Source organism: Onychostoma macrolepis, chromosome 16 (assembly GCF_012432095.1).
Source record: "Onychostoma macrolepis isolate SWU-2019 chromosome 16, ASM1243209v1, whole genome shotgun sequence".
NCBI classification, from domain to species: domain Eukaryota; kingdom Metazoa; phylum Chordata; class Actinopteri; order Cypriniformes; family Cyprinidae; genus Onychostoma; species Onychostoma macrolepis.
In genome coordinates this window covers 20,768,667-20,794,698 of record NC_081170.1, presented here as the reverse complement: position 1 = coordinate 20,794,698, position 26,032 = coordinate 20,768,667, and the positions used below count along the sequence as shown (strand labels likewise).

General features: G+C 35.0%; 1 protein-coding gene across 5 annotated transcripts; it reads left to right on the top strand.

Annotated features, from left to right (window-relative positions):
* The first annotated feature begins 2 nt into the window (after positions 1–2).
* ttyh1 (tweety family member 1) lies at positions 3–25,975 on the top strand. Of its 5 annotated transcripts, none has more exons than XR_009266486.1 (15): positions 3–1,175; positions 4,889–5,058; positions 9,931–10,160; positions 11,880–11,991; positions 12,480–12,820; positions 14,290–14,385; positions 14,632–14,704; positions 16,539–16,614; positions 17,540–17,595; positions 18,664–18,756; positions 18,887–18,979; positions 19,098–19,237; positions 20,082–20,232; positions 20,826–20,886; positions 22,971–23,046. XR_009266486.1 is itself a non-coding variant. In XM_058747639.1 (15 exons), exons 2-14 carry the CDS (start codon positions 4,924–4,926, stop codon positions 23,007–23,009), a joined length of 1,545 nt encoding a protein of 514 aa, XP_058603622.1. In that variant the 5' UTR covers positions 3–1,175; positions 4,889–4,923; the 3' UTR covers positions 23,010–23,049; positions 24,151–25,975. The 5 variants fall into 5 exon arrangements, 3 of the variants coding, with proteins under 3 accessions (XP_058603622.1, XP_058603621.1, XP_058603620.1); XM_058747639.1 differs by lacking the exon at positions 20,082–20,232 and adding an exon at positions 24,151–25,975 and having other exon boundaries at positions 22,971–23,049; XM_058747637.1 differs by lacking the exon at positions 20,082–20,232 and adding an exon at positions 24,151–25,975 and having other exon boundaries at positions 4–1,175; positions 20,826–20,993; positions 22,971–23,049.
* The last annotated feature ends 57 nt before the right edge of the window (positions 25,976–26,032 follow it).

Here is a 26,032-nt window from a genome sequence, read left to right as displayed (position 1 = left end):
TCCCTTGGCACACAAATACCCATCTCTCTATCCCTCGCTCGTTCTGTTGTTTTCATTGTATTTTTTTTATTAATCCCCCTATCTCGGTTAAACCTCCAGGGCCACCGAGAGTCTAGCATCCCTTCAACCCTTTCTTCCACCACCCATCACCTGCTTCATTTGTGTTTAAAGAGTGCATCAAATAAACATTTATGGGAATTCCCTGAGAATTTACGCCAAACTACACGGATTACATTTGGAAAACCTTGTGACGTGTCGTTATTGTCTTTTTTTATTCTTTAATTTGACAAAAAAACATCTTGTACGTGCTTTTCTCACAATTAATCACCTTTCTTTCAATCTCTGTCATTATGTGTTGTCATGCACTCGGTCTAAATACAGTACATGTGTAAATCCCTCCATCCCTTTTTGTCTCTTGCACACAAACACCCACAGTGAGAGTGAGAGAGAGAGAGAGAGAGAGAGAGGGAGTGCCAAGTTCAGTCCTGTTCATTGGGACCCTCAGGACCACACCAATTTAAATCTGCCATTCACTTACTTAAATCAGACTCAAATGTGTTTGAATATGGTACAATTAAAATAAACCGATTTTTATCCCCACAATATAAATAGCTTTTTTATTAGCCATAGTTGTTAGTATTTTAAACAAACACACTGCACTGGAAGGTTTGGAAGGAACCCCTGGATGTTATGGATTTGCTATTTCTGCAGACTGAACATCGACGACCTAGTTGTGGATTTTTTTTTTACACGAATTCTGACTGAGAACAATTAATTTCGGAAGTTTTTCATTTCAATGACTCTAGGCGTCCCTTCGCGCGACTGTGGACGATGATTCAAGTTCTCCGCGGATTTCAAATCAAGAGTGAAACTGACGGATAGTCGTCGGGGTTTGAAGGAGTCGTTCCTCTCTTAAAACATCCCTCAGGGATTCTCGCCTCTCTCCGAAGACCTGTTTCCCATCATCCATCAGCGAACACAAAGACCGGGCGCATACTGGAGCTGAAAATACTGGAGCTTTCTCCTGAAGCCCTTTAACGTTACAACAGATCTCACCACTCAGGATGCAAACCGTTTCAACGGTCAGCGGTCTCAGTAAACGCATCTAATCGCAAACTAATTCAAACGAGCGTGACTGAGGTGGAAGCACCCACATTAGGCTGCTGCAAATTAAGGTGGGCAACCGTTTTAAAATGTGCCATATAAAATTTTATAGTCTGTTGTGCGGTTCATTTACCGTGTCAATTGGTCTGTGTGCTAAACATATGACAGTTAATTTAATACGCGAGACGATTCTCACGGTGTGTGTCCAAACGCCAAGACAAAGCGCTGTGAGTATGACTGGAAATGATTGCCATAAACAAGTATGTAAGTCAGCCAGAGAGAATGAAATCGATTGGTCTCGCGCCGGGTCAACTCGCACAAGTGCAGTCAGCAATCAATTCTGACCTATTTTGTTTCTAGTCGTCCTGAAGGTTTCATCGATATCTATTAGATTAGCATCAGTCCTGTTGTGTGGATGATTGTATATTTATTTATAAATACCTTCATAATGAGCTCCTTTCGTCACTGATACTACACACAGCTAAATGCAAATACAAACAATGGCCCCCAGTGACCTTTATGAACTTGTTTGGACCCTCATTTGGACCACCTATCTGTTCAAAACAACAGCAGCACTGAAAAATGCCCTCACTCAAAGTATATATGGCTCTATGAATGGTGTGATTTTGATAATGACAGTTTGGTGTATAGCCTACATGTTGTATGTAATTCTGTAATTCTCTGTAATATAGGCCTATGTATAAAACACAGGAGCAAGTTTTAGTCAGATAATTATAATTTATAATAGCCCTTTTAATTGTTAATGATGTATGACTAATCATACCCTCAACATTGGTCTTTTATTGGACAACGATTTCAGATTTATTACTTTCAAGAGGCATTTCAGGCTTTGAATATTCTTAGAGGTTATTTGTCATTATATTTTGAGATTTTTTTTATTTATTGCAGTAATTAATTATGTATTTTTGCATGGTCCAGTCCTAGTAACCAACGTTCAGTTCATTTTCTTTATTATATTGTCTAGTGAATTAACAACACTGATGCAGGGAAGTCCACATATTCTGAATTTGGAAACCCTCTTCAGATGTTTTTAAAATTATTGTAAAAAATGTTACAAGGAAATGGCACTATTTTAAGATACATATAATGATATATCATTATCATACTCATGTCACTATGTGAAAATTTCAAAACTCATGAAATGAGCTAAGCCACACATGAACGTTTCCTCATAGTATCATAAAGTGGCAATTCCAAAAAATCTAATGAGTTTTCAGTGAGCTTAAAATGGCTTATTTTGAATGACAAACCCTCTTGATGACATCATTAGTAATCCTGGAAACCATTTTTTATTTTTTTTTTATTTTGCATAATTCTGTTGAGGATAATTATAGTGAAGCTAAGGAATTGGATAGATGATGCTAAGCATTATTCGGTCCAGAACAGAAAAGAAAGAAAAAGGGAAAATGTTTTGTCCCTCTATTGTTCTGCACAACATTTTTCTTCCTTGCTCCATTTCCAAACTCGCATTATTGCTTTTCTGTTATGTAATGCAAGCCATCCTTATAACAAGCTGACAGAATGCATCACGTTCAGATGTGCTGTAGTGTTCCACTCTGAGTCACGGTCTGCATGTTTAACTGTTCCATAACACTGTTTTACATTAAATTTGGCTTTTATTTATCTATTTGCATTTGAAAAGAGGACACTTATAATAATGCTGCACCAACTATACCACAATTCACCAGCTTATTGTCTTGACCCACTGCATGCTGGTAATGGTCTCAAACAGTAAATGAATAGCCTTCAGACATCATTATGAACAAAACACATCAAACACTAGTGTAAGGGTTATTTGTGATGGAGCCTGCAGTTTCTTGTTAATTTAGTGATGTGAGATGTTAACTGTTTTGGGAGGATGAAGTGGATGACAGATGACATATCCAGACCTTAGGGATAAAACTTGAGCCAGTGCTTATGCCATTTCTCGTCTTGGAAGGTTTCTGTTAATTAAATGATCTACCAACTTCTGGCAATGATGGGAATTTGAGGCAGGCCATTACCTGTTTGTCCAAACAATGCAAGACGGAGTGGGGTTTTTTTGGTAGACCTGATTTGGAACAATAGTTATTTAAAAAAAATTTTCTGTTTTATGCAGATAGTGGTGCAGAAATTACACAAAAAGTAATTCACTTAGTTACTAAATTTCAGTAGGCCCATCTTTATTTCATACCGATGTTGAAATCTGTAAAACCCTAATCGGGTCATAATAACTTTAGAATGTATTGCATCTGATTATAAATCAAAATCAGGTTATAAAGTTAATGAAATGGGCCCATATGGATCCCATCAAGTAATTAAGGAACACTGGGTCCGTGATGAGTTAATACTGATATACGTGATGTAGGATCATGAGCTCATAATTAAAATAGAATGTATGGCCTGATGATGTCATAATGAATCCCATCATGATGATTTCAGAATGTATATCCCCAGATGAGGTCATAATTATTATGTGAAGTATGTTTCATCAAATAATAATGATATTAGAAGGTGCATGCCACCCTTGTATAATTTTAGAGTGCATAGTCCCTCAAAACCCCATAATGATTTTTTAAATGTATTGAGTTCTCATGAGATCTAATGGTTGCTCAGTGTCTGGCTATCTTAGAAACCTCTCCTCTTAACATTGATGATCTAATCACTTAATCCATGTTGTGTTCCCAGTGGACCTCAGTCCTGGTAATGAAAATGTTTGTGTGTGTGCCTCTACTTAACCTACTTTAAACCTATTCCTTGTTTCTACATTCTCCTCTTTCTTGCTCTTGTTTGTAGTCTTTGGGGGTGACATTTCTTTCCTCCTTTTTTCACATCAAAAGATTTCATACATGTTGATGTGTGATAAAAATCAAATAGAATGAAATCATTTTATTGTTATTCAACCTTATATATATGTAATGATATAAGTGAAAAAGTGTAGCCCACACACTGCACTACACTACAAATAACATATATATTGTACAGAATAAACAATATACATAATATACACACAATACAAATATTAAAAATGTACTTTAAAATTAATCAATATAATTAATTTAAATCTGTTTCAGACAATTAATATTGATATGGTTTATTTCAGTCTTAAGTGTAAATTTCTGAATAAATAAGCTTTCCATTGATGCATGGTTTGTTATGATAGGACAATATTTGGCCGAGATGCAACTATATGAATATCTGGATTCTGAGGGTGCAAAAAAATCTAAATATTGAGAAAATCGCCTTTAAAATTGTCCAAATTAAGTTCTTAGCAATGCATGTTACTAATCAAAAATTAAGTTTTGATATATTTACGGTAAGAAATTGACAAAATATCTTCATGGAACATGATCTTTACTTAATATCCTAATGATTTTTGGCATAAAATAAAAATTGTTAATTTTGACCCATACAATGTATTTTCGGCTATTGCTACAAATATACCCCAGCGACTTAAGACTGGTTTTGTGGTCCAGGGTCACATTTATGTTGTAGTTTTTTTAAAATAATAATTTATATTTTATAATGGATTTGTATAATTTTTATAGTGGATATACTTCGTAGTCTTAGGACACAAATAAAAACTTTAAATGTAATCTGTACATAAAAGTAGTAAAAATAAATGATAAAGGCTTCCGAGATGGTTTTACCGTGACTATATATATATATATATGTGTATATAAATATAAAGTTTTCACAATAGTACTGAAAAAATATCTGTATAAGTGATCAGTCCAACCTTGGTGTGTTCTCTTTATAATTACATGTTTCTCAATCATTTCAGATACTTGAGAAAGACAGTGGTGGTTTACAGCAGTCATGGCAGCCATAGCAACTGTCCCTAACTACACTCCATCGATATGGGTACGGTTATGCCATGCCATTCCTCGCCTGGACTTGACCCTGCAGACCCGAGACAGCGTGTTCACTCCAGACAGTTGGGAGTATCAGCAGGTAACCCTCTCTCTCATTCCCACTCACTTCTCCCCTGCCCTCTCCTTGTTTCTCACTCTCAGAAACAATTTTCACACCTGACAGCTGGTGGTGGGTGCGCTCATCATTTGGAGCGACGCATTTATTTCTGTCTCGCTCTATTTTCTCTCCTTTGTGTGTACCCCTCATTTTGTCTAAATTATATCACTTATATGCAATATAGTGTATGAACAGTCAGAAATGTATTTTTTCTTGCTGTCAGGAGTATTTTTACGTTGACCCGCACAATGTACCCTCGCTCACAGCACTGTTATACTCTAACACAGACTCAACTAAAGTGTTATAGTCAAAACCATTGAAGGCACTTTTCTGTCTGCAGTTTAAAGATACATTGACTCAAAATTGAATTTGTATCTCATATTCTCTAATGTTTAGTAGTGGCTAAAGAACCATAGACTTGCTATATCAGAGACTAAAAGCATGATGGACTGATGTAAAAATGATAACTCCATTATGACAGAGACACATTTACTTATGTAAGTTTCCACATCAGTAAGATATTGATAAAAGATATGAGTATAAATGTCCAGCACATTAGGACAGGAACTATGATGCAGTGACTGTGGCTTAAATAAGGGTACATTTCTGTTTTGGTTCAGAAAGCATTAAATGCATGTTTGTGATTGCACATTCCAGAAAGGCTCTTAGTCTAAGAAGGTGATATTTCAGTGACAGGTTATGTATAGTAACATTATAATGCCAGTTAGGTTGTGACAAATGATTTATGAGTGAATCACTGATTCTTTTATTAAACTGATTTAACCATATACCAATTAAAGGTGCACTAAGCGATTTTTGCCAAACGATGTTATTTGAAAGCACCAAAACAAACATGCCCATACCCCAACAGGAGCTCACCCCTATTTTGAAATCTCCGCCCCACACGTACGTTCACAGCCATGGCAATGACGATCGCGGAAACCAGTGAAGATGACACACAAGCATATTCAAACAAAAACCAACACGGATAAGTTGTGTGAAACGAAGCAAAATCAACGTAACTCACTTATCAAGAAGAAACAACGCAACCTCGGCGTCCGATTCCAGACCTTCCCACTCCCTGAGTTCTGTCCACCGCTGGAAAGCTGCTCCGATATTTATGCGGGTCCTACCTCTTGCCTGATCGTAACCCTTCTTTTTAATGTTTTGTTTCCCTGATATTTCCCTCTTTTTATCTGCCATCTCTCTCTCTATCTATAGTCGATCTGCTAATATCTATCCTGTGCACTCAAAATTGAGCGCTCTCTTCTCGCTATTGTTACAAGACACGCCCCCTTACTGCTTATTGGGTACAAGTGTGTTTTGGGACTCATTGAATTTATGAATGAGTCATTGAATTGTTCACTCAATGTATTTGTTCAAAACACTGAATTATTCTGCATTCAGGAATGAAACACAAGTTCTGTGTGTTGTACTTTGACTTTGTTTGGAATTAATTTCATTGACACAGAAAAATCGGACAATGTAACTTGCAATATTGTGTCTAAAATACTAAATATTAGTATTAAAAATACTAAAATATAACTTCTTGTTCATTGAACTTCTATATAAAAGTCATCTCCTTCTCAGAAACAGTCCAAGCCATCATTGCTATTGTTTTAACATGACTGATGAAAATAACTAGTAATAAGTAGTAATACTAGTAATATTCGCTAGCATATATAAATATATTTTAATTCAGCATCAAAAGTTCAAATAGAAACAGTAACTACATGCCCCTCGATGGAAGTATTTTCTCCTATGCCAACCTAAGTTTGCAGACTTACAGAGACAATGATAAGTATGTCTCACCTAAACTTCAGGTTGATTTTCCATAAAAAAAGGTGCAAACAATATATATGTGGTGCTATCAAAACTTCACATCCAGCCTGACAGTGCAACATCAACTATTATAATGCATACACTGTAAAAAAAAAAAAAAAACCTAACATTTTAAGGAGATTCAGCAGATTTTTGAGTTTTCTCAACTTGTCATTTTAAGTTTATACAACAAAAATTTGAGAATCTCCCACAAAAATAAGTTGAGCAAACTCAAAAATCTGCTGAAGCTGGTTGGCTTAAAATTTTAAGTTGGCTCAACTTTTTTTTTTTTTTTTTTTTTTTTTACAGTGTATGTGTGCTATATGTTTGTCTGACCAATGAGGAACAAACCTGTTTGAAAACAGTAATTTTCAGTGGCCTTGATTCCAGAAGTATACTTCCCATTCTTCTACCCATAGATTAAAAAAAAAGTCTGTTAAAGATTTATAGGCTATTAAAATAAAAGATTGTATTTGTAATGCTGTGATTCACCTCAGAGATGTGTGAAGCATTTGAAGCAAAAAAGTTACAAGACTGTGTACTTAATATCTTTAATGAAGGAATTCCACATTGCAAAGACGTAAGGTTATTGATTTAGAATATTTTATTATACGAGTATGTAGAAACGATGTAGTTTACTTTTATTACAAGATAAGATGTACACAAATAGTAGTTTACAAGTGTAGGGAGTCTGTCTCAATTACATCTGTTACAGCGCTTCACGGTAGTGGCCGATCACTGCAGAGCTCCTTTAGCACCAGTTGTTTGCCATGATTCTGATTGGTAGATATTTCTCTGCAGGATCATGGTTAGTGTATTTCTTCACCGGAATTGCACTGTAAAACATGATTTTGTTTTAAATTAAGAAAAAATAAGTGTTTAAGTTAAGTGCTTATCATTATAAACAACCTCTTCGCTCAAGGTAGATCTGTCAATGCCTCTATGGAGAAAACGAATGGGATTTTTACTCCTGGAATCCAGCTGTTGCGCTCTATTTTGTTCAATTCTATTTGATAATGCTAGAAAACAGAAATTAAACAGCCGTTGTGAGGTTACTCTTCGAGAAAGAAATAGCTTCAACACAAATTGATAAAGTTGGCAGAGACAAAGCCAGATTATGCTGGATGCCTGAATGGGTTTACAGGATAAGACATAGATGATAAGAGAAAGATGTGCTGGGAAATAACAGACTGTGAGAGATGGAAGAGAGGAGAAATGAGAGAGAGCGAAATACTCGTGGATATTAGTGGGAATTGGGAAGAGAGGGGAAATCAACGAAGAGGAGAGGGAGCAAGAGATGAAAAACAAGAGAGAATCAGAGGGAAAAGCAGTGAATGTATTTAAGTAGGTCACAGATTATTAATAGAGATCCAGTGGCGTGGATAAAAAGAAAGAAAGGGGGAGAACAGTGAGGGATGAGTGAGCGGAAGAGAAAGCATGGAGAGAAACTGTGGGGAAAAGAGAGAGTGATAGAGAGAGAAACTGAGGAAGATGGATTGGGAACAGCCTAAAGATGAATAGTATATGAAACATGAATACACAATATGTGTTTGAATTCAACGGAAAGCTTTAATTACGCTTCGTCTTTCTCTCTCTTTGAGTGGAGCATCCATGCTGTATTAGCCAATAAGATTAAAGAGAAATCCTCCATTTTATGTCACACTGCTTTCTATACAATACATGCATGTGCTTGAATGGTATGCAGCTATGCAGTATGTTTATTCTGTGCTCTTATTTTTACAGTGAAAACAATTTGTTGTTGGATTTTCTCATTTTCACTCTGACATTCCCATATGTGAATTTAATATATGTACATGTATTATATTTCCATATATGTGACCCTGGACGTTAAGTCTTAAATCGCTGGGGTATATTTGTAGAAATAGCCAAAAATACACTGTATGGGTCAAAATGATAGATTTTTCTTTTATGCCAAAAATCATTAGTATATTAAGTAAAGATTATATTATTTACTACTGTAAATATATCAAAACGTCGTTTTTGATTAGTAATATGCATTGCTAAGAATTCATTTGGACAATTTTAAAGGCGATTTTCTCAATATTTTGATTTTTTTGCACCCTCAGATTCCAGATTTTCAAATAGTTGTATCTCGGCCAAATTTCGTCCGATCATAACAACCCATACATCAATGGAAATCTTATTTATTAAGCTTTCAGATGATATATAAATCTCAATTTCGAAAAATTGACACTTAAGACTGGTTTTGTGGTCCAGGGTCACATATGAAATATACTGTCACATATATAAAACCTATTTATTAACATATATGTCTAGCCCATACAATGTATGTTTATGTATGTGAAAACTGACAATACATGTTGATATTATTTATAGGTAACTATAAAAGATATACATACATTAAAAAACATTACAAAAACATATATAAACATACAGATTTTTTTGTATGTGTATTGTTTTAAAATGGTAGGAAATATATTGTTGACATATAGTTTCTATATGTCTATATAGAATATAGATATAATTACCATATGGTCATATACAAATTTTTATTATTGGGATTTTATATATGTTATATCTCCATCTACCCAGAGAATGTAAGTATGTTATATATTCCCTTATAGGTAATATTTATGGCAATATCATATATATCGTATTGTCATATATTTACATTTCTGTTTGGGTTGCTGTTAAATTTCACAAATAATTACAAAGAAACCGTAAGTAACACATTGAATTAAACATGAAATTTTTAAGTAGAAATGGTGTTTTCTTTTAAAACATATCCAATAATCTTTGTATAATTTACAACTTTGAAAAATATTTATTTACAGTGCACCTAAAATTAAAAAAGTAATTAATTTTTAATAAGTTTAACAATGATCAGATTCAATACTTGATTTCAAATCCATTGCTCATTGTTTTTTTAGACCAATGACACCATCTAAAAGTAAATGTCATGTGCTAGACCAGCTAATACTCAGTGAAAATGATGTAATAAATGAATAATAATAGTCTTGGTTGTCTTTTCTTCTTACTCATTTTCCACAGACTCTTCTGGTCCTATCCAGCTTCTCTGCCATTGCTCTCGTCCTCTCGTTACTTGTAGTTCTCTCCTTCCTTATCCACTACTGCTGCTGCCATCGTGGTGAGGGTGGCCGGGATGCAGAGGAAGAAGAGGATGACGATGATGCCAGCGGTGGCCATGGATACAGCGGCAGAAAGGGGCGGGGCATCTGCTGTGTCACATGGGTATCGGTTGCAGCCGTCACATTGTGTTGGTAATGCCTGTTAATGACAGTAATTTTCAGATGCCAGTGATTACTCTCTGTAGAGCAGACATTTTTAATTCAAAAGATAATAGAAGCTCATGAATAAGCAGTACTGCAAAACACATCTTTGTAATGCTTTTATGGCTCGCCCTTCTGGCACGATAGTCATACGATGCAAAAATTATATTTTATATTTTTCGAGTAAAGGTGTGGTCACAATAGACGTGCTCGATTCAGTTCCATTTAGACACATGTGAATTACAGAGCAGAATACCAGAGAAAAGTTCAGTGAAGAACATAAAATATTAGAAATGTTCCCTACTGTATTTAACTCACGCCATATTGTGCTTTCACACATCAGAGTGCAGAATAAGAAAACTGTTCAGGGCTTCTCTTATTAGCATCAACCTTAAATTTACCGCCCGTATTTGTATAAGCTATCAAGATATCATGCTTTGTTCTAAATGAAGATCTGTTTCATTTGCAAGGGATGGTTTCCTTCAATTATGTTTTCTCAGTGCACATATATTGGCAGAACACCAACCCATTTAATATATTTAGGGCTATGAGTATGAAACCTGCTTCACTGATCTGAACCATCAGCACGATGTATTAATGTTCTTGAAGTCACACATAAATTGTTTCTGTGAGAACTGGTTTGGTTTGCTCTGTGCGTGATGCAAACGTTCTAATGCGGCACGTGTTCCGCCCCTATGACATCACCCCCTTCCCATCCGCGTTGACCTCTTTTTCTGAAGGATTCAAAGGCTAGAAGCTGATTTACAGATGACTGCACACCTTTACTGCTTACATTGCGATTATAATTCGAAATACACGTTTCTGCTTTCTTTGGCTTAATCTGGGTCAAACAGTTAGCGAGAGACTGAGATTTGCTATTTTTAGCAGGTTGGAAAGGATTGGACAAGCATCTGGCCCAAGCATTAATCTGAATATTTGAATGTGAAATAGATATGTAAATGAGTGGATTTTAAGTGTTGTTGATTTGGACTCTTTAGTGTGTTTGCGTTGAATACTACCATTTAAAATTTTGGTAACAGATTTTCTCTTTTAGAAATGTATACTTTTATTCAGCAAGGGTGCATAACATTGATCAAATGTGACAGTTATTTATAAGATATAAGATATTTAAATATTGTTAAAAAGATTTCTATTTTGAGGAAATGCTGTTGTTTTGACACTTCTATCTAACAAAGAATCATAGAAAGAAAAAGTTTCACATAAACATTGAGCAGCGCAACTTTTCTCAACATTTTTAATGGAAAGAAATGTTTCTTGAGCACCAAATCAGCATATTAGAATGATTCCTGAAGGATCATGTGACACTGAAGACTGGAAAAATGATTGCTGAAAATTCAGCTTTGCCATGATGGAAATAAGTTACATTTTAAAATATATTAAAATAGAACAGTTTTTTTTTTTTTTTTTTAAGTGTAATTATATTTCTCAGTATTACAGTTTTTACTGTATTTTTGATCAAATAAATGCAGCCTGGTTGAGCATAAGAGACTTATTTCAAAAATATAAAAAATCTCACCGACCCCAAACTTTAATAAGTGTAAATGTACATTAACTAGCTTCAAATATGTCTCATTTTGTTTTCCTCTCTCCCTTTTTTGATTCTCTGTTTATGTTCTCTTTCCTCCCTCTCACTTTCTCTTTTTTTGTCTTCTCTCCCTGTTTCCTTGTTCATATTTCTGCTTTTTGTAGTGTTGCCATAGGCATCGGTTTCTACGGCAACAGTGAGGCGAACGATGGGATGTATCAGTTGACCTCATCCTTGCTTACTGCCAATTACACACTGGCTTCCATCGATCTTCTGGTGAGAACACAAATGCACACACACATGCTCATACATACACAAAAGCTTATTCCATCAATCTCCTTCAGCACCAGGGGACCAGAAGAAATGCAGAACGTTTAGAAAACACACTAAATGGTTTTATTACACTGTGATTGCAAGTAAGCGATCGGGGGAATTCAGAGTAAGAGAGTGTTTGAATGCGTTTGTGTGTGAACGAGTGAGATAAAATCCTCTCCGGGTATTGATTTAGCTGGTTGCTCATATGGTCAATCAATGAATGCATGTCAATCTGATTAATGACCTACTTTACTTTTACTATACTCTTATAAGACCCTCTCCCTCCATTCCAACTTTTTCCATTCAATTGCACTGTCCTTTATCTCCCACATATCTTTTCCTCTACTCTTTTCTTTTGTATTCCAAGCTATTCTGTTTATATGTCAGTTCTGGATACAAATTCATTGGGTTCATTCAAAGCAAAAGATCTTCTCCTCTTGCATACCCAGGTTTCAGACACCGTAGTCGGGCTGCAGCAGTCTGTCTCAGGGCCCTTGACCTCCATGGAGGAAGTGTTCGGTGGGCATAAGCCGGCACTCGTGCCCACACGCTCCTGCAGGCGTCTGTCAGAGCGGGTCGTGTCTCTCCTCTCCAACCTGACACTGGGAAGAGGTCTGATCCCCAATGCAGATGGATTTTACAGGGCAAACGGGAGTGAAAGCATAGTGGGAGCGCTCACCCCAGCACCTCCTTCTGTAGCCCCCACTCTCAGTCCATCTGTCAACAGCATTCCTGCACCGTTCTCCCCTGGCTGGGCAGCAAACACACTCATGGTGAATGAAGACTACAGGTGAGGAGACGTCGAAAGACATGAGTGCTAATTTCAAAAGAGAAAATTAGGGAAGCAAAATACCCAGATCTGTGAGTTCAGTGCTTATAAGTTTTGATATTCAACTGATAAAAAATATATCACAATCTGCTTAAAGGGCCATATTCTATGCCTTTATATGATTTTTTTATTCAAGATGTTTGAAGCTTTTATGTTTAAATATATATTTAGATGGTCATAAATTCTGTAATTAATCACTCACCCTCATGTCGTTCCAAACCCATAAGACCTTCGTTGATCTTCGGAACACAAATTAAGATATTTTTGATTAAATCCGAGAGCTTTCTGACCCTCCATTGACAGCAACGCAACTGAAACGTCAAAGGCCTAGAAAGGTAGTAAGGACATCATTAAAATAGTCCATGTGACATCAGTGGTTCAACCATAATGTTATGAAGTTTTGAATACTTTTTGTGTGCAAAGAAACAAAAATAACGACTTTATTTAACAATTCCTTCTCTTCCGTGTCAGTCTTCAACGCGCATTCATGACAGTACCACAATGCATGTGTGTGCATTCCTCTGCTTGCAAACAAGGTGCAGTGCATCCGGGTTTTCTTTGCGCACAAAATGTATGCTCGTAACTTCAAAAAACAGTTGAACCACTGATGTCACATGGACTATTTTAACGATGTCCTTACTACGTTTCTGGGCTGCGAACGTGGTAGTTACATTGCTGTCTATGGAGGGTCAGAAAGCTCTTGGATTTCAACAGAAATATCTTGATTTGTGTTCCGAAGGTGAATGAAGGTCTTGCACGTTTAGAACGACATGAGGGTGAGCAATTACTGACAGAAATTCATTTTTGGGTGAACTATCCCTTAATGATAAAATTTAATTTATTCCTATGGTGGTAAAGACTGGCACAAGCAACATTTCCTCTTATTATCAATGTTGAAAACAGTTGTGCTGCCTAATATTTCTGTGAAAACTCTCTTCAGTATACACTCTCAGAAAAAGAAATGTGCAAAAAATGTAACTTGAGGGGTACAACAGCTTGTCACTGGGGCAGTATCCTCAAAGGGACACCTTTGTACCTTCTTTACTCATAAAGTTGTCATATTAATACCTTGGAGTATTAATATGTATTTTAAGGTAGTAATATGTACTATTATGAACCCTTTCGGGGGAAAAGGTACAAACGTGTCACTTTGCCCCAGTCACAAAGTACAATTTTTGCACTTTTTTTCTGAGATTGTAAAAAAACAACTTAATGTGGCAGCACATTCCTTGCATTATGCAAATGAAAATATGAATAAATGATAAATGAGAGGGAAAAATAAGAAAATAATGCAAAATTAATTGGGTTTCTGCAGTGGTACATTTTCTCAATCTATCTGCCTTTTGCAGGTGTGACGAAAATGTATTTTGGACTCTGGGTGTAGGTTTTGAGATTTCACCGTATTGAAGATGTCTGTGTTTGTTGTTTAGGTGGCTGTCGTACGTGCTGCTGCTTTTACTGGATCTGATGGTGTGTTTCTTTATTCTTCTGGGTTTAGCCAAACAGGCCCGCTGGCTACTTATTCTGTGAGTAACAATCACTGCTGACCTGCTTTAAGTGTTTAGTAGTTTTGACATGCACACAGCATTCTTGCATAATGTAAATCAAACATAAACGTTCACAGTAGTGTGTTTATTATGTATATTATGTATCTGAAATCCCCAAGATAGAAAATGCTTGCAGAAAATGGGTTTTATTTTTGCTGACTGACACCCACTCTGGCACAGAGAGGCAGATGGTAAAAATGTGTGTGTGTGCGCACTCATTTGCAGGATGACAGTGCTGGCCTGGTTGGCTCTGTTTCTGAGTTGGGGTTCTCTCGGCCTGGAGACGGCCACAGTGGTGGTGAGTATTCAGGCAACGTCTATCTCGACAGAAAAACAACAGCTCTCCGCAAGCGGACATCCAGCACAGAATACCGCCATCTGTGTGTGAATGAGTGTGTGTGAGAGTGTGTCAGCACGCTTTGCGGAGACATTTGTGTTCACTGAAAAATCCAGCCAAAACTCTGTGAATGTGACTTTTTAAGTTTTAAAAGGTCACACCAGCCAAGATGCAGTCACTTATTGTGTGCTTATGAAAGAGGGAGAGAGGAATAGAGTGTGTTTGTGCATGTTATAATGAAAAAGGTTTTCCACTCTGGGAACTCAGCAGTCATGGCACAATCCCAAAAAGGCAGGAAAATAGGGCAGAGATTAAAGATTCAATGTGTGTGTGTATCTGAGTGTGTGTGTGTTTCTTTGTAAAAAAGAGAAAAAAATGGATGCTGCGTTGAAGATGAGCATAAGAGGTCTTAAAAGCAACAGGAAAAGAAAAGAAGAGAGTGAGAGAGTGATGCTGAGTGTTTTAGAGAGGAATACAGCAGTAATGGACTTAAATAGGAAATAAAAAAATAATATCTATAAGTGTAAAATTACAATTGCAAATAAACAACTGTTCAATAGTTTGGAGTCAGTAGGATTTTTTAAAAGAAATTAATTATTTTATTCAGCAGAGATGCATTAAAATGATCAAAAGTGGCAGTAAAGACATTTGTATTTCTATTTACGCAAAAACATTAAGCCTTGGTTATAAGAAATGTGCACCAAATAAGCATATTATTGCTTTCTGAAGAATTAAAATGATTTCTGAAGGCTGGAGTAATGGCTGCTGAAAATTCAACTGTGCCATCACAGGAATAAATTACATTTCAAAATATATTAAAATACAAAAGACTTATTTTAAATTGTAATAATATTTCAAAATATTACCGTATTTTTGGTCAAATAAATGCAGTCTTGGTGAGCATAAAAAAAAAAAAGTCAAATCCAGACTTTTGAATGTTAGTGAAAGATAAATGTTAAGCGTCACCAATATAAACCTAACCCAAAATCTTAATGGCAAAGAAAGAAAGAAAGAGAAAGAAAGAAAGAAAGAAAGAAAGAAAGAAAGAAAGAAAGAAAGAAAGAAAGAAAGAAAGAAAGAAAGAAAGAAAGAAAGAAAGAAAGTGACAGGAAGAGATGGCAGTTGCTGGCCTTCAAAACAAGTGTTTCATTGTCCAAATCCAGCCAGCAGTAACAATTGCCTAGTGCTCCCTCTTTATAATACACACACACACACACACACACACACACACACACACTCACGTTTTCTGTCCTCTTTTGTCACTCTCTCTCTCTTTCTCCTTACCCTCTTTAGTCCTCTTGTGAAGCTCTTGGTAATATTGAGTCCTATTCAATTTGATTAATCACCCACATTCCATAAAGCAAAGCAAGTGTGTGTTAAAGAGACCGATAGTGCAGAGTGGACAAGAGGAAAGGTGGAAAACTGGTTGATTGATGAGATCAGTGTTTCTCAACCCTGGTCCTGGGCGCCCCCCAAAACTGCACATTTTGTATATCTCCCTTATCTGACACACCTATTTCAGGTCCTGGAGTTTTTTCTAATGAGCTCATGAGTTGAATCAGGTGTGTTTGATTAGAGACATACAAAATATGCAGTGTTGGGGGGCGCCCAGGACCAGGGTTGAGAAACACTGCTGTAGATCAATAGCAGTCAGAGCCGTGGGACAGAGAGACTGAGGGAAGTATGTCACTTGGTCACTGTGTCACACTGTTAACATCTCTCTTCTGTATTTGCTTTTGCTCAATTCCTTTTCTTGCTCTTTTTTTCTCTCTCTTTTTCTCTTTTTCTCTCTCAGGCCCTGAGTGACTTTTGCTTTGACCCAAACACTTTTGTGCTCAACTCCACTCACTTCAACTCTAGGACAAACACAGGTGCAGTAGAACTCTTTCATACACAATTGCTCTGTTTCAAAACCTATTGAGCTGCCTACGTAGGCAGCATTGTAAGGCATCAGTTACACTCCCAATGTGAAGGCTGTACAAAAAGGCAGGTTAATTAAGCGTGGTACGTAAGATACCTAATTTTAGACACATTATAATGCAGCATCACAGCATTCTGCGTGGGGAAGGCATTCCCAGAATGCATTGCTTCAGGCTCCATTAAAGAATAAATTAAAGATGGCGGACGAGGTGAAATAAATGTTGATCGTTTAAAAACTTCCAATAAAGTAGTTCCATATAAATAAAATGAGTTAATTTACCCCAATATTTTTTTTTTTTTTTGTGCTATTCTTATGTAAATTTTAGCAATGTTAGCTTCGCAACGATGCTAAAGTCGCACTGGCAAATTGAGTATTATTCAATTGAAGAATTGAAATCCTTTTTCAAAAATGTGCATTTTCAGGCCCAAAAGCGCCATTGTCGTTTAAATAAATGGTCAAAACGCATATAAAGTTTTTTTTTTTGTTTTAGTTGAAAACGGTGACATGTAAATACCTTATTAGGTTCCCTGACAGTTAGAATACTGTCTCAGGGGCCGTTCACACAGAGCGCATTTTTGCAAGTACAAAGAGTGTGTAAAAAGATTTTAACTTGAGTGCCACATTTTTAAAAAACACTGTCATGCACAAAACATGGTTTACCTTGTAAAAATTAAGTAGAACAGTGGAATATAAAACCGTGTTCTGTGTGAACGGCCCTCGGAAGGCAGCTGTGTATGTAGGCAGTAGGCGGTGATACAGCTCACTAAGTTTTGGAACGAGTCTAACTGTCCATCTGCCTTCATCTCTGACGCATATGCAGTCTTACCCACGTCTTCAATCTTATTTTTCTCGCTCGCTCTCTTCTCTCTAAATAGAAATCCTGGATTATTACCTAACCTGCAGCAGGAAAATGAGCAGCCCTTTTCAACAGGTGCGCAATCTTGTTACATGATGCTGCAGACGGTGATGTCATAGAGATTACTGAAGGAGTAAAAAATAGAATGTTAATGATATCACAAGCAGAATTCCCCAAATATAAGGAACTGTAATAATGTCACAAAACACAGATTAAGATTAAAAAGCAACGGCATTTATGTCACGGTGGGGATGAACAGAATAAAGAGGATTATGACATTATAATCAAGACCTAGACTGACAGTGTTTTAGGGGGAGCTGATGAATGAAGAATGGAATTTGATGTCGTAAAAATGATAAGGACAGTGAAATAAGAAAGGCCAGTTTCAAACTGTGAGTTTCACACTGACAGCATTTCTGATGCTTAATAGAACCGCTGCTCTATAGAGAAAAGAAAGTGTATTGAATATTTTCTTTAATAACGCCCACAAATAATACTTTTATTGAGCCATTGAGAGTTATTATATTGCTTCATAAAAGCAATCTCAATTTCAGTCTATTTTCTTCTTTAAAAAAAAAAGCTCAGTGCTTAAATGCATGCGGTGTGAAACAATGTTATTTTAGTATCATTTATATACTGTGGTTAATAATTTGAATTAGATTTTTATATTATTATTTTATATTTTTACATGATTTTATATATTATTAATATTAATATTTTTATATAAAATGTTTTTGTCATTTTAATATTTTTCTATGAGTCTATGTAATATGTCATTTTATTAATTTCTCATTTATTAGTTATTTTAGTACATAAATGAAAATGGAAAATGTTACCTTGCCAGTTAGCTGAAATATATATAATATATATATACATATATATATATATATATATATATATATATATATATATATATATATATATATATATATATATATATATATATATATATATATATATATATATATATATATTTATATTAACATTTGGTAGTATATTAAACTAATGAAAGTAATGACGTAATATTTTTATGGTTTTAGTGAACTATAATACCCTTGAGGGGAATTAAAAAATGCAATTACAGTTTTTAGCCTGTGAAATTCGGTTAAATCAGCAAAATTCTGTTTGTTGAACTGGCATAAGATACTGACCCAGTCCCAGAGAGCGCTTTCCAGCATCCACTCTCACCTTTCCAGTCTGGAGAGAGACGCCCTCCCACGCTTTCCAAAGGCAGAGGTATGTTAACACTGCTTCCATTGCCATCAATACCACACTGTGTCCGTCACTGACAGGAAAGATCAATAGCAGCCGTACAGTACAGTGGATGCAACATGCTGCTTAGCTACTGTGTTATTTTCCCTTTTAGAAGTCACTCAGGGAGGTGCAGCAGATCCTCAACACCACTGAGGGCAACTTCCACCAGCTGGTCGCACTTCTCAACTGTCGAGGGCTGAACAAGGTAACCATAGCAACCTGTTTTCCAGCTCAGCCTGACTGCAAGTGAGAGTAATACTGTGCAGTTGAGCTTGATGAGCAAAGTGTCTCAATCTACTACTGTTTTCACGTCACTCTCTCAGGATTATGTGGACTCTCTGAAAGGCCTGTGCTATGATGGAATGGAGGGGTTGCTCTATCTTTCGCTGTACTCGTTTCTCTCGGCTTTGGCTTTCACAGCTATTCTTTGCTCCCTCCCTGGAGCCTGGAGGAGTTTCCACAGGTGAGGTGAACTTCATCCCTCCGCCCCGTCCAACATCCCATCTGCTGCTGTTTTCATGGCATTATATTCATGGTGTTAGTTATTCTGATTTGTTAAAATGGATGAGGTTGCTTTTGATTTAAATAGTGTTATGTCATATTATATCATTTATATATCATGTGGTAATTATGTATTTATTTATTATTAAAAATATATATAAATATAAAAAAATTACATTTACATTGTTTACAATTCTGTAAACATTCTTTTTCGGTATTTGGTATTTCCAACTTTTTTTCTTTAATGCAGGGATTACTTGGGATAAGATTTTAAATTAATATTGTACACACATTTGCATGTTCATGATTCTCTGATGTCAGTTACTGGTCACATGACATGCAGGTAAACAAATAAAATATATATTATTTTGTAATATATTTAGAACATATAAATAGTTTTATAATAAATATAAAATGAAATAAGGTTTTTGTTTAATTTCAAATTTTAGTTTATTATAGTGTATTATTTTTAGTGTTTTATTTTGGTTTATTTATTTTTAAATTATTGATTTATTTTTAATTTAACAGTTTTATTATTTGAATAATAATAATAATTATTATAGTTTTTATTTTAGAATTCTTTGATTTATTTTAATTTAGCATTTTTAGGATTTATATAATAATTAGCTTTATCAGCTCATGAACACAAACTATTTTGTATTATTACATTTGTTTGTCTTATATTTTTTAACGTTTTTTCTTTTTGAAGAGCAAACTTTTAATGTGGTCTCAGACCTTTGCACTCCACTGTATTTCTGAATGCAGAATGTGCATATGGCTTTAAACGCTTATTTTTTTATACACAGGGAAATACCCAAGACAAGGGAATGTCATCTAGGATGTATCTGTAACATGAATAATAAGATGCTCACTGGGAACCTGAACATTTCTGATTTTTAATGCAAAAGAAGTTATAATTCCATCCTCGACAACAAAAGCAGCCGGATGTTAATGGAGGTGGGCTGCTCGGTCCAGGTCGACTCAACTCCACCATAGTTTGTCATAAATAGGCCTGTGGTTACAGAGTAAACACTGACAACCGCACTCATCAGCAATGCACAGATGAGAGAAATATGATCTCAATTTAAGGGCATTAGTGCTTAAATGCACTTCACTTCTTTTATCTGGATATGGTATTAATGTCACTATAACCATTAGTTCAGAAAGCTCAGTCACTTACTATTGATTCAGCCCGACTTGGTACACTCCCTCCAAGTGCCTGATGTTGGCAAATCCTTTTTTTTTTAAGTATCAGAAGTGGCTGCAGTGCTTAATTGCAGTAAAATTGTGTTCAGAGCACAAACTCCATTTAGATGGCAGATGCATAGATTACTGAAATGGCAAAGAGGGAGACAGATTAAAGGATTACTTCTTGACTGGGATTATTTGATTTCATGACAATATCTACATGTATATAGTTAAGAGAGATTTTTCAATAAATGTCTTTAAAGCCTTTGTTTTGCACATAACACATAGCAGATAAAACGTATACTTATTTCATGATGTATTTTTCACTTCCTTTGTTGCATAATTCTCATTGGACGGCATAGTGATTCAGAGGAATACGAGGACTCCGACAGTGAAAGCGAGGACCCCTTCACTTCTCATCAGGCACGTAGACAGACGGCCACGGGCTCCCAGCGAGGGGCCTTGCCCCCCTTCTATAGTTACCAGGGGGCCGGCTGGACTCCCCCCTTTTCTAGCGCGCCTCCGTTACCGTGAGTAACACATACACAGACACACAGACAGACAGACAGAATGACCCTACCCATACACCACCATGAGCTTGTGTAGATTACCCACACAGAGATGAACAACAGAACCTCAATTTTTCTTGCCTGAATTATTTATTAATAGTCTGGTGGACTAGGAGTGCCACTTAAAAATAAAATGAAGTAATCATATCAGTTTATTAATTGAAAATTAATGTTATTAATGTTTTTAAACTGACAAATACATACACATTCGGAACTGTTTATTCAATTGATTTGATTAATAGCTAAATGTAACAATAAAATAATAATACAATTTAAAAAAATACATTTTATTATTATCCAAAAAAAAACAAAATGCATTTAATCTCTTAAAAATGATTTATCTATTTATTTTTTGTTTCTACAATATGGTTCAGAATTTTCGGTCAGTATGTTTTGTTTTTTTAATTAATACTTCTATTCAGCAAGGATTTAAAGTGATCAAAAGTAAAAGCAAAGACATTTATAATGTTACAAAAGATTTCTATTTCAAATAAATGTTTTTCTTTTGTTTTGTTATATTCATTAAAGAATCCTGAAAAAAATATATATCATGCTTTCTACAAAAATGTGAAGCAGCACAACTGTTCAACATTGATAATAATAAGAAATGTTTCTTGAGCAGCATATCAGTATGTCAGAATTATTTCTTAAAGATCATGTGACACTGAAGACTGGAGAAATGATGCTGAATATTATTCAGCCTTGTAATAAATTATTACATTTTAAAATATATTTTAAAATAGAAAAAGTGTAATAATTCACAATATTACTGTTTTTACTTTATGTTTGGTCAACTAAATACAGCATTTATTGTTGAGACTTCTTTCAAAAACATTTTTACATTTACATTTAGTCATTTTTGAACGGTAGTGTACATTTTTAATAAACAATAATATAAAATGTAATATAAAATAGGTATGTTTATTTGTCGGTTTTGTACATTTTTATTTTTGAATTCATAAATTGATGAATTGATGAATTGGCACTTCTAGTCTTCCATATAAGTTTAGGTATTAGAAATTCACAGATTCTTGTTCTTCTCTTGAGCAGCTCTGCATCAAGGTTGTGCTATGAATGACCTTTGAACTATAAAACACATTTATAGGCTCATATACATAAAAATACAGAAACAAGTGTCATGCATACACAGGCAAACACATAAAGCTCCAGTCACACACAGACAGGTAGAAAGGCAGGTGTTAGATGGAGCGCACAGACAGACAGACAAACACAAACACATGCACACACAGACAGACACACAGACAGGTCTACATGTCAAGCACAGTCTAGCCAAAAAAAAAACAGACATGAGTCCAGAGGTCTGTCTGTCTGTGTGTCTGTCTATCGGTCTGTCCGTCATTGCAAGACAGACATAGATCCTCCAATCAGAGATGATGCACAATATAGGTAAAGTCCCGCCCCCTCCGATATTTCTGTCCGCTGTCAAACATCATGCTGTCCAAACTACCTCACTCTTTCAAATCTTTGTTTCTTTCTCCCTGCATTCTAACATTCCCTTTTTCTCTCTCTTTCAATTATTCTGTTTTGAAAGATCATATTTGCTGTTTTCATCAAATTAAATCCGACGTCAACACTTCTTCTTCTCACTTCATTCACATTTCCATGTTCTTTAAAATGAATGTCCTTAAAAATAAATACAAATTCTATATTCTAAATTTAGATATATTACAAAGTCCTGGAATTCATTCCTCAATTTGAATATCTTTTTGTGTCCTTTTCGAAAAAAAGATCTAAAGATTCTGAAAGTGAAAATGTCACATCTCTCTAACTCTCTTCCACCTTTTCTCTTCCTGTTTCCACCCTGGATCCTGGCTCTCATCCTTCCCTGTGTCCCTTTGGTGTGGCATGTCATTCTTCTGTTTCTCCATTTTCCCCTTCTCCTGGTTCCTCTCTGCGCCTCTCTCTTTCTCTATGCAGGACTCCAAACGTTTCCTCCAATGGCAACCCTGGTTATGAGAACCTGCCTTTGAGTGACAGGCAGTCCCCACCCCCCTCTGTGAGTTCCCTTGTCTTTGTCACATCACTGCGATCTGTGGCATTCTCATGATTCATTGTGTTAAGATTCACACCGACTGACCATTCGCTAAGCCCCGCCTTAAAACGTTACTGACCAATCGCAATCCACTATGTCATAAAACAAACCTTTGCTATTTTTTAATATAATCCTATAGAAGTCCTATTTGTTTAGATGATGTTTAGTGGAATGTGTTCACTACTGTGCATCAGTTTTGGGTTGGTACAATTTTTTTTTTCTTTTTTAAGAAGTCTCTTATGCTCACCAAGGCTGCATTTATTTGATCAAAAATACAGTTTAAACTGTAATATGTTGAAATATTATTACAATGATCAATTTTAATATAATTTAAAATGTAATTTATGACACAAAGCTGAATTTTCAGCATCATTGCTACAGTCTTCAGTGTCACATGATCCTTCAGAAATCATTCTAATATGATGATTTGGTGCTCAAGAAACATTTCTGATTATTAACTATGTTGAAAACAGTCAAAACTTTTCAGGATTCTTTGATGGATAAAAAGTTCAAGAGAACATCATTTATTTTAAATGGAAATGTTTAATAACATTATACATTTTTCATGTCTACTGTCATTTTTTAATCAATTTAATGCATCCTTCATATAAAAGTATTATTTAAAAAAAAAAAAAAAACCTTATTGACCCTAAACTTTTCAACAGTATTATATATTAGGACATAATATATTTTTATATTTTATAAAAAATATTTACAGAAAAAATTAGCATTGTCATATTTCATGTTGAAACAATATCCATTTAATTTTAATCACTTTAACACATTTTGCCTAAAAAAAAGTCTCCAGTTCATTCCAATGGGACATTCTGAAAAGCTTGCCTGGGTTAGCGACAGTAACTAAGGGGGCGGAGCTTAGTGAAGGGTTTAAATTGTGAGAAAACAACGGTAGGATAAATAAGAATTTTTATTTTTTTTTAAATGTATGCACTGATGATTTAATTTTTAAATGAATATATACTTTTTTCTTTCCTTTTATTCTCTCTTCCACTCGCGGATCCGGCTGCTCTTCGGACTCCTCTTCCGTGCGGTTTTCTGAAAGAACAGTACTCTCCCAGCATGCTGACTGGCTACGGCAGCAGTCAATCACACCCCAACCCGTCCCATTCAAGAAACCTGTACTCGCACTAATTATTTTTCTGTACAGTAGAAAAGAAAGATATAGAGCAAGGTTTAGTTTTCATATGGATGGACACTTTATGAGACGAGAGACTAATTTAAAACTCTAGATGTTAAATATCTGTGTGTAACGTCAGTACCATTGAGTCATTTGGGTGTGACAGACAGAAAAAGCTGTGCACTTCATTTAGTCGATCGATCCTATCACTTCCTGTCCCTCTAGTGTCATGTTGTACATAGCTGGTGGAAACAAGATGGTATTGACGTTACAGTAGTGGTCTATTTTTAAATGTATAACCACTTTATTTTGGAGTTTTTATATTGTTACATGTAGTCACAGATACATAGTGGCGATGGCACAATTTCTTTGTATGATTATGCAGTTTTTTTTCTTCACCTTTCTTTTTTTTTTTAAATATTTGACAGGACCCTATTTTATAAGTGGCAATTCTGTATTACCTTGTATACCCTCTGATACTATATGATTATTTATTTATATAATATAAATATATGAATATATATATTCACTGTATAAACGTTTGATTGTTAATGCATTTTGATGATCAGAGAAAAAAAAAAAATCTGTAAAATATTGTTGAGGGCTAGTGTCTGTTTCCTCTGCTGGCTCTGAGCAATACAACTGCGTTTTGCCATTTGCAATGCAGTGGCCACAATGTAAGCAGCAATAATCATCAGGATATCTTGCAAACACCATTTGTGTCTGTGTGTGTCAGAGGTTCTCATGACATGTTCAGTATATACCGTATATAGATATATATACATTTGAAATTGCATTGGTCCCTTCTCTTGGCTATCAACCTGTTGTTAATCCTTAAAAAAAATGAGTTTCTATGGTTTAATGCTCCTTTTGAATGGCATCCTTTTTCACTACAGAGTCTAATATAAATGAAATAAAAATACAGTAACAAAAGCGGAATGTCTGAAAATGTTTTTATGTCTTTACAGCTGCTGATGCAAAACACTACAAGCATCCTGCTAAATAAACCTATACCTGGTTATTACCTGCAATAGGTGAGAATGATTTCCCATATAAAATGTTGTTTTTATTACTTATTATATTAAATAATATTATTTAAATTATACATTAAATATTATTTAAACTATTTGACCTGTCTAACCTATTTATGCCCAGTACTGAATCAATCATTTGAAATTTTTTTTCACAATTACAGCTTTTACACATAAAATTCAGTAAAGATTTATGCAGAAGTGTTGTTATTTTTAACTAAAACTATTATTAATTGACATGAATCTGACAAAAAAACAAAAAAACAAATTACGAAATGTTGACTTGGCAACTGAAAAAAAAAAAAAAAAAAAGTTTAAGTACTTAAATTATTAAAACTAAAAGATAAAAAACTAAAATATAAAGCTAAATGTAAATATTAAATATTATTATTAAAATCATTACTAAAACGGGTGTGTGTGTATGTGTATATATGTGTGTATGTTTTTTCCACTTCATTTCAACAACAATAGATATCTGACAGTTATAGAGCAGTATGGTGTCTACAGGGGCACTTGGCTCATAATTAGGTCTGGGGGAAAAAACAGAATTAAAAGAATTTAATTAAATCCCACATTTATTTCATTTACATTTATTTCATTAATTTTGGGCACTTTTTGTGGCATACTTGCTCAAAGTCATCAGACCCTGCTCTGCAATTAACATGATCCTTTTTGCAAATTCAAATAACTGATTCCCTGACTTGATTAAATATCATTTATATGATATTAAAATCCAGCTCTGACAACAGAACATTAATCAACAAACATTAGTAATCAGACA

Coding starts and splice junctions, on each gene's coding strand:
- ttyh1 (XM_058747637.1), top strand. CDS start 4,924: ATGGCAGCCATAGCAACTGTCCCTAACTACACTCCATCGATATGGGTA. Junction 11,992..12,479: donor TGGCTTCCATCGATCTTCTG/GTGAGAACACAA, acceptor TTGCATACCCAG/GTTTCAGACACCGTAGTCGG. Junction 12,821..14,289: donor ATGGTGAATGAAGACTACAG/GTGAGGAGACGT, acceptor TTTGTTGTTTAG/GTGGCTGTCGTACGTGCTGC.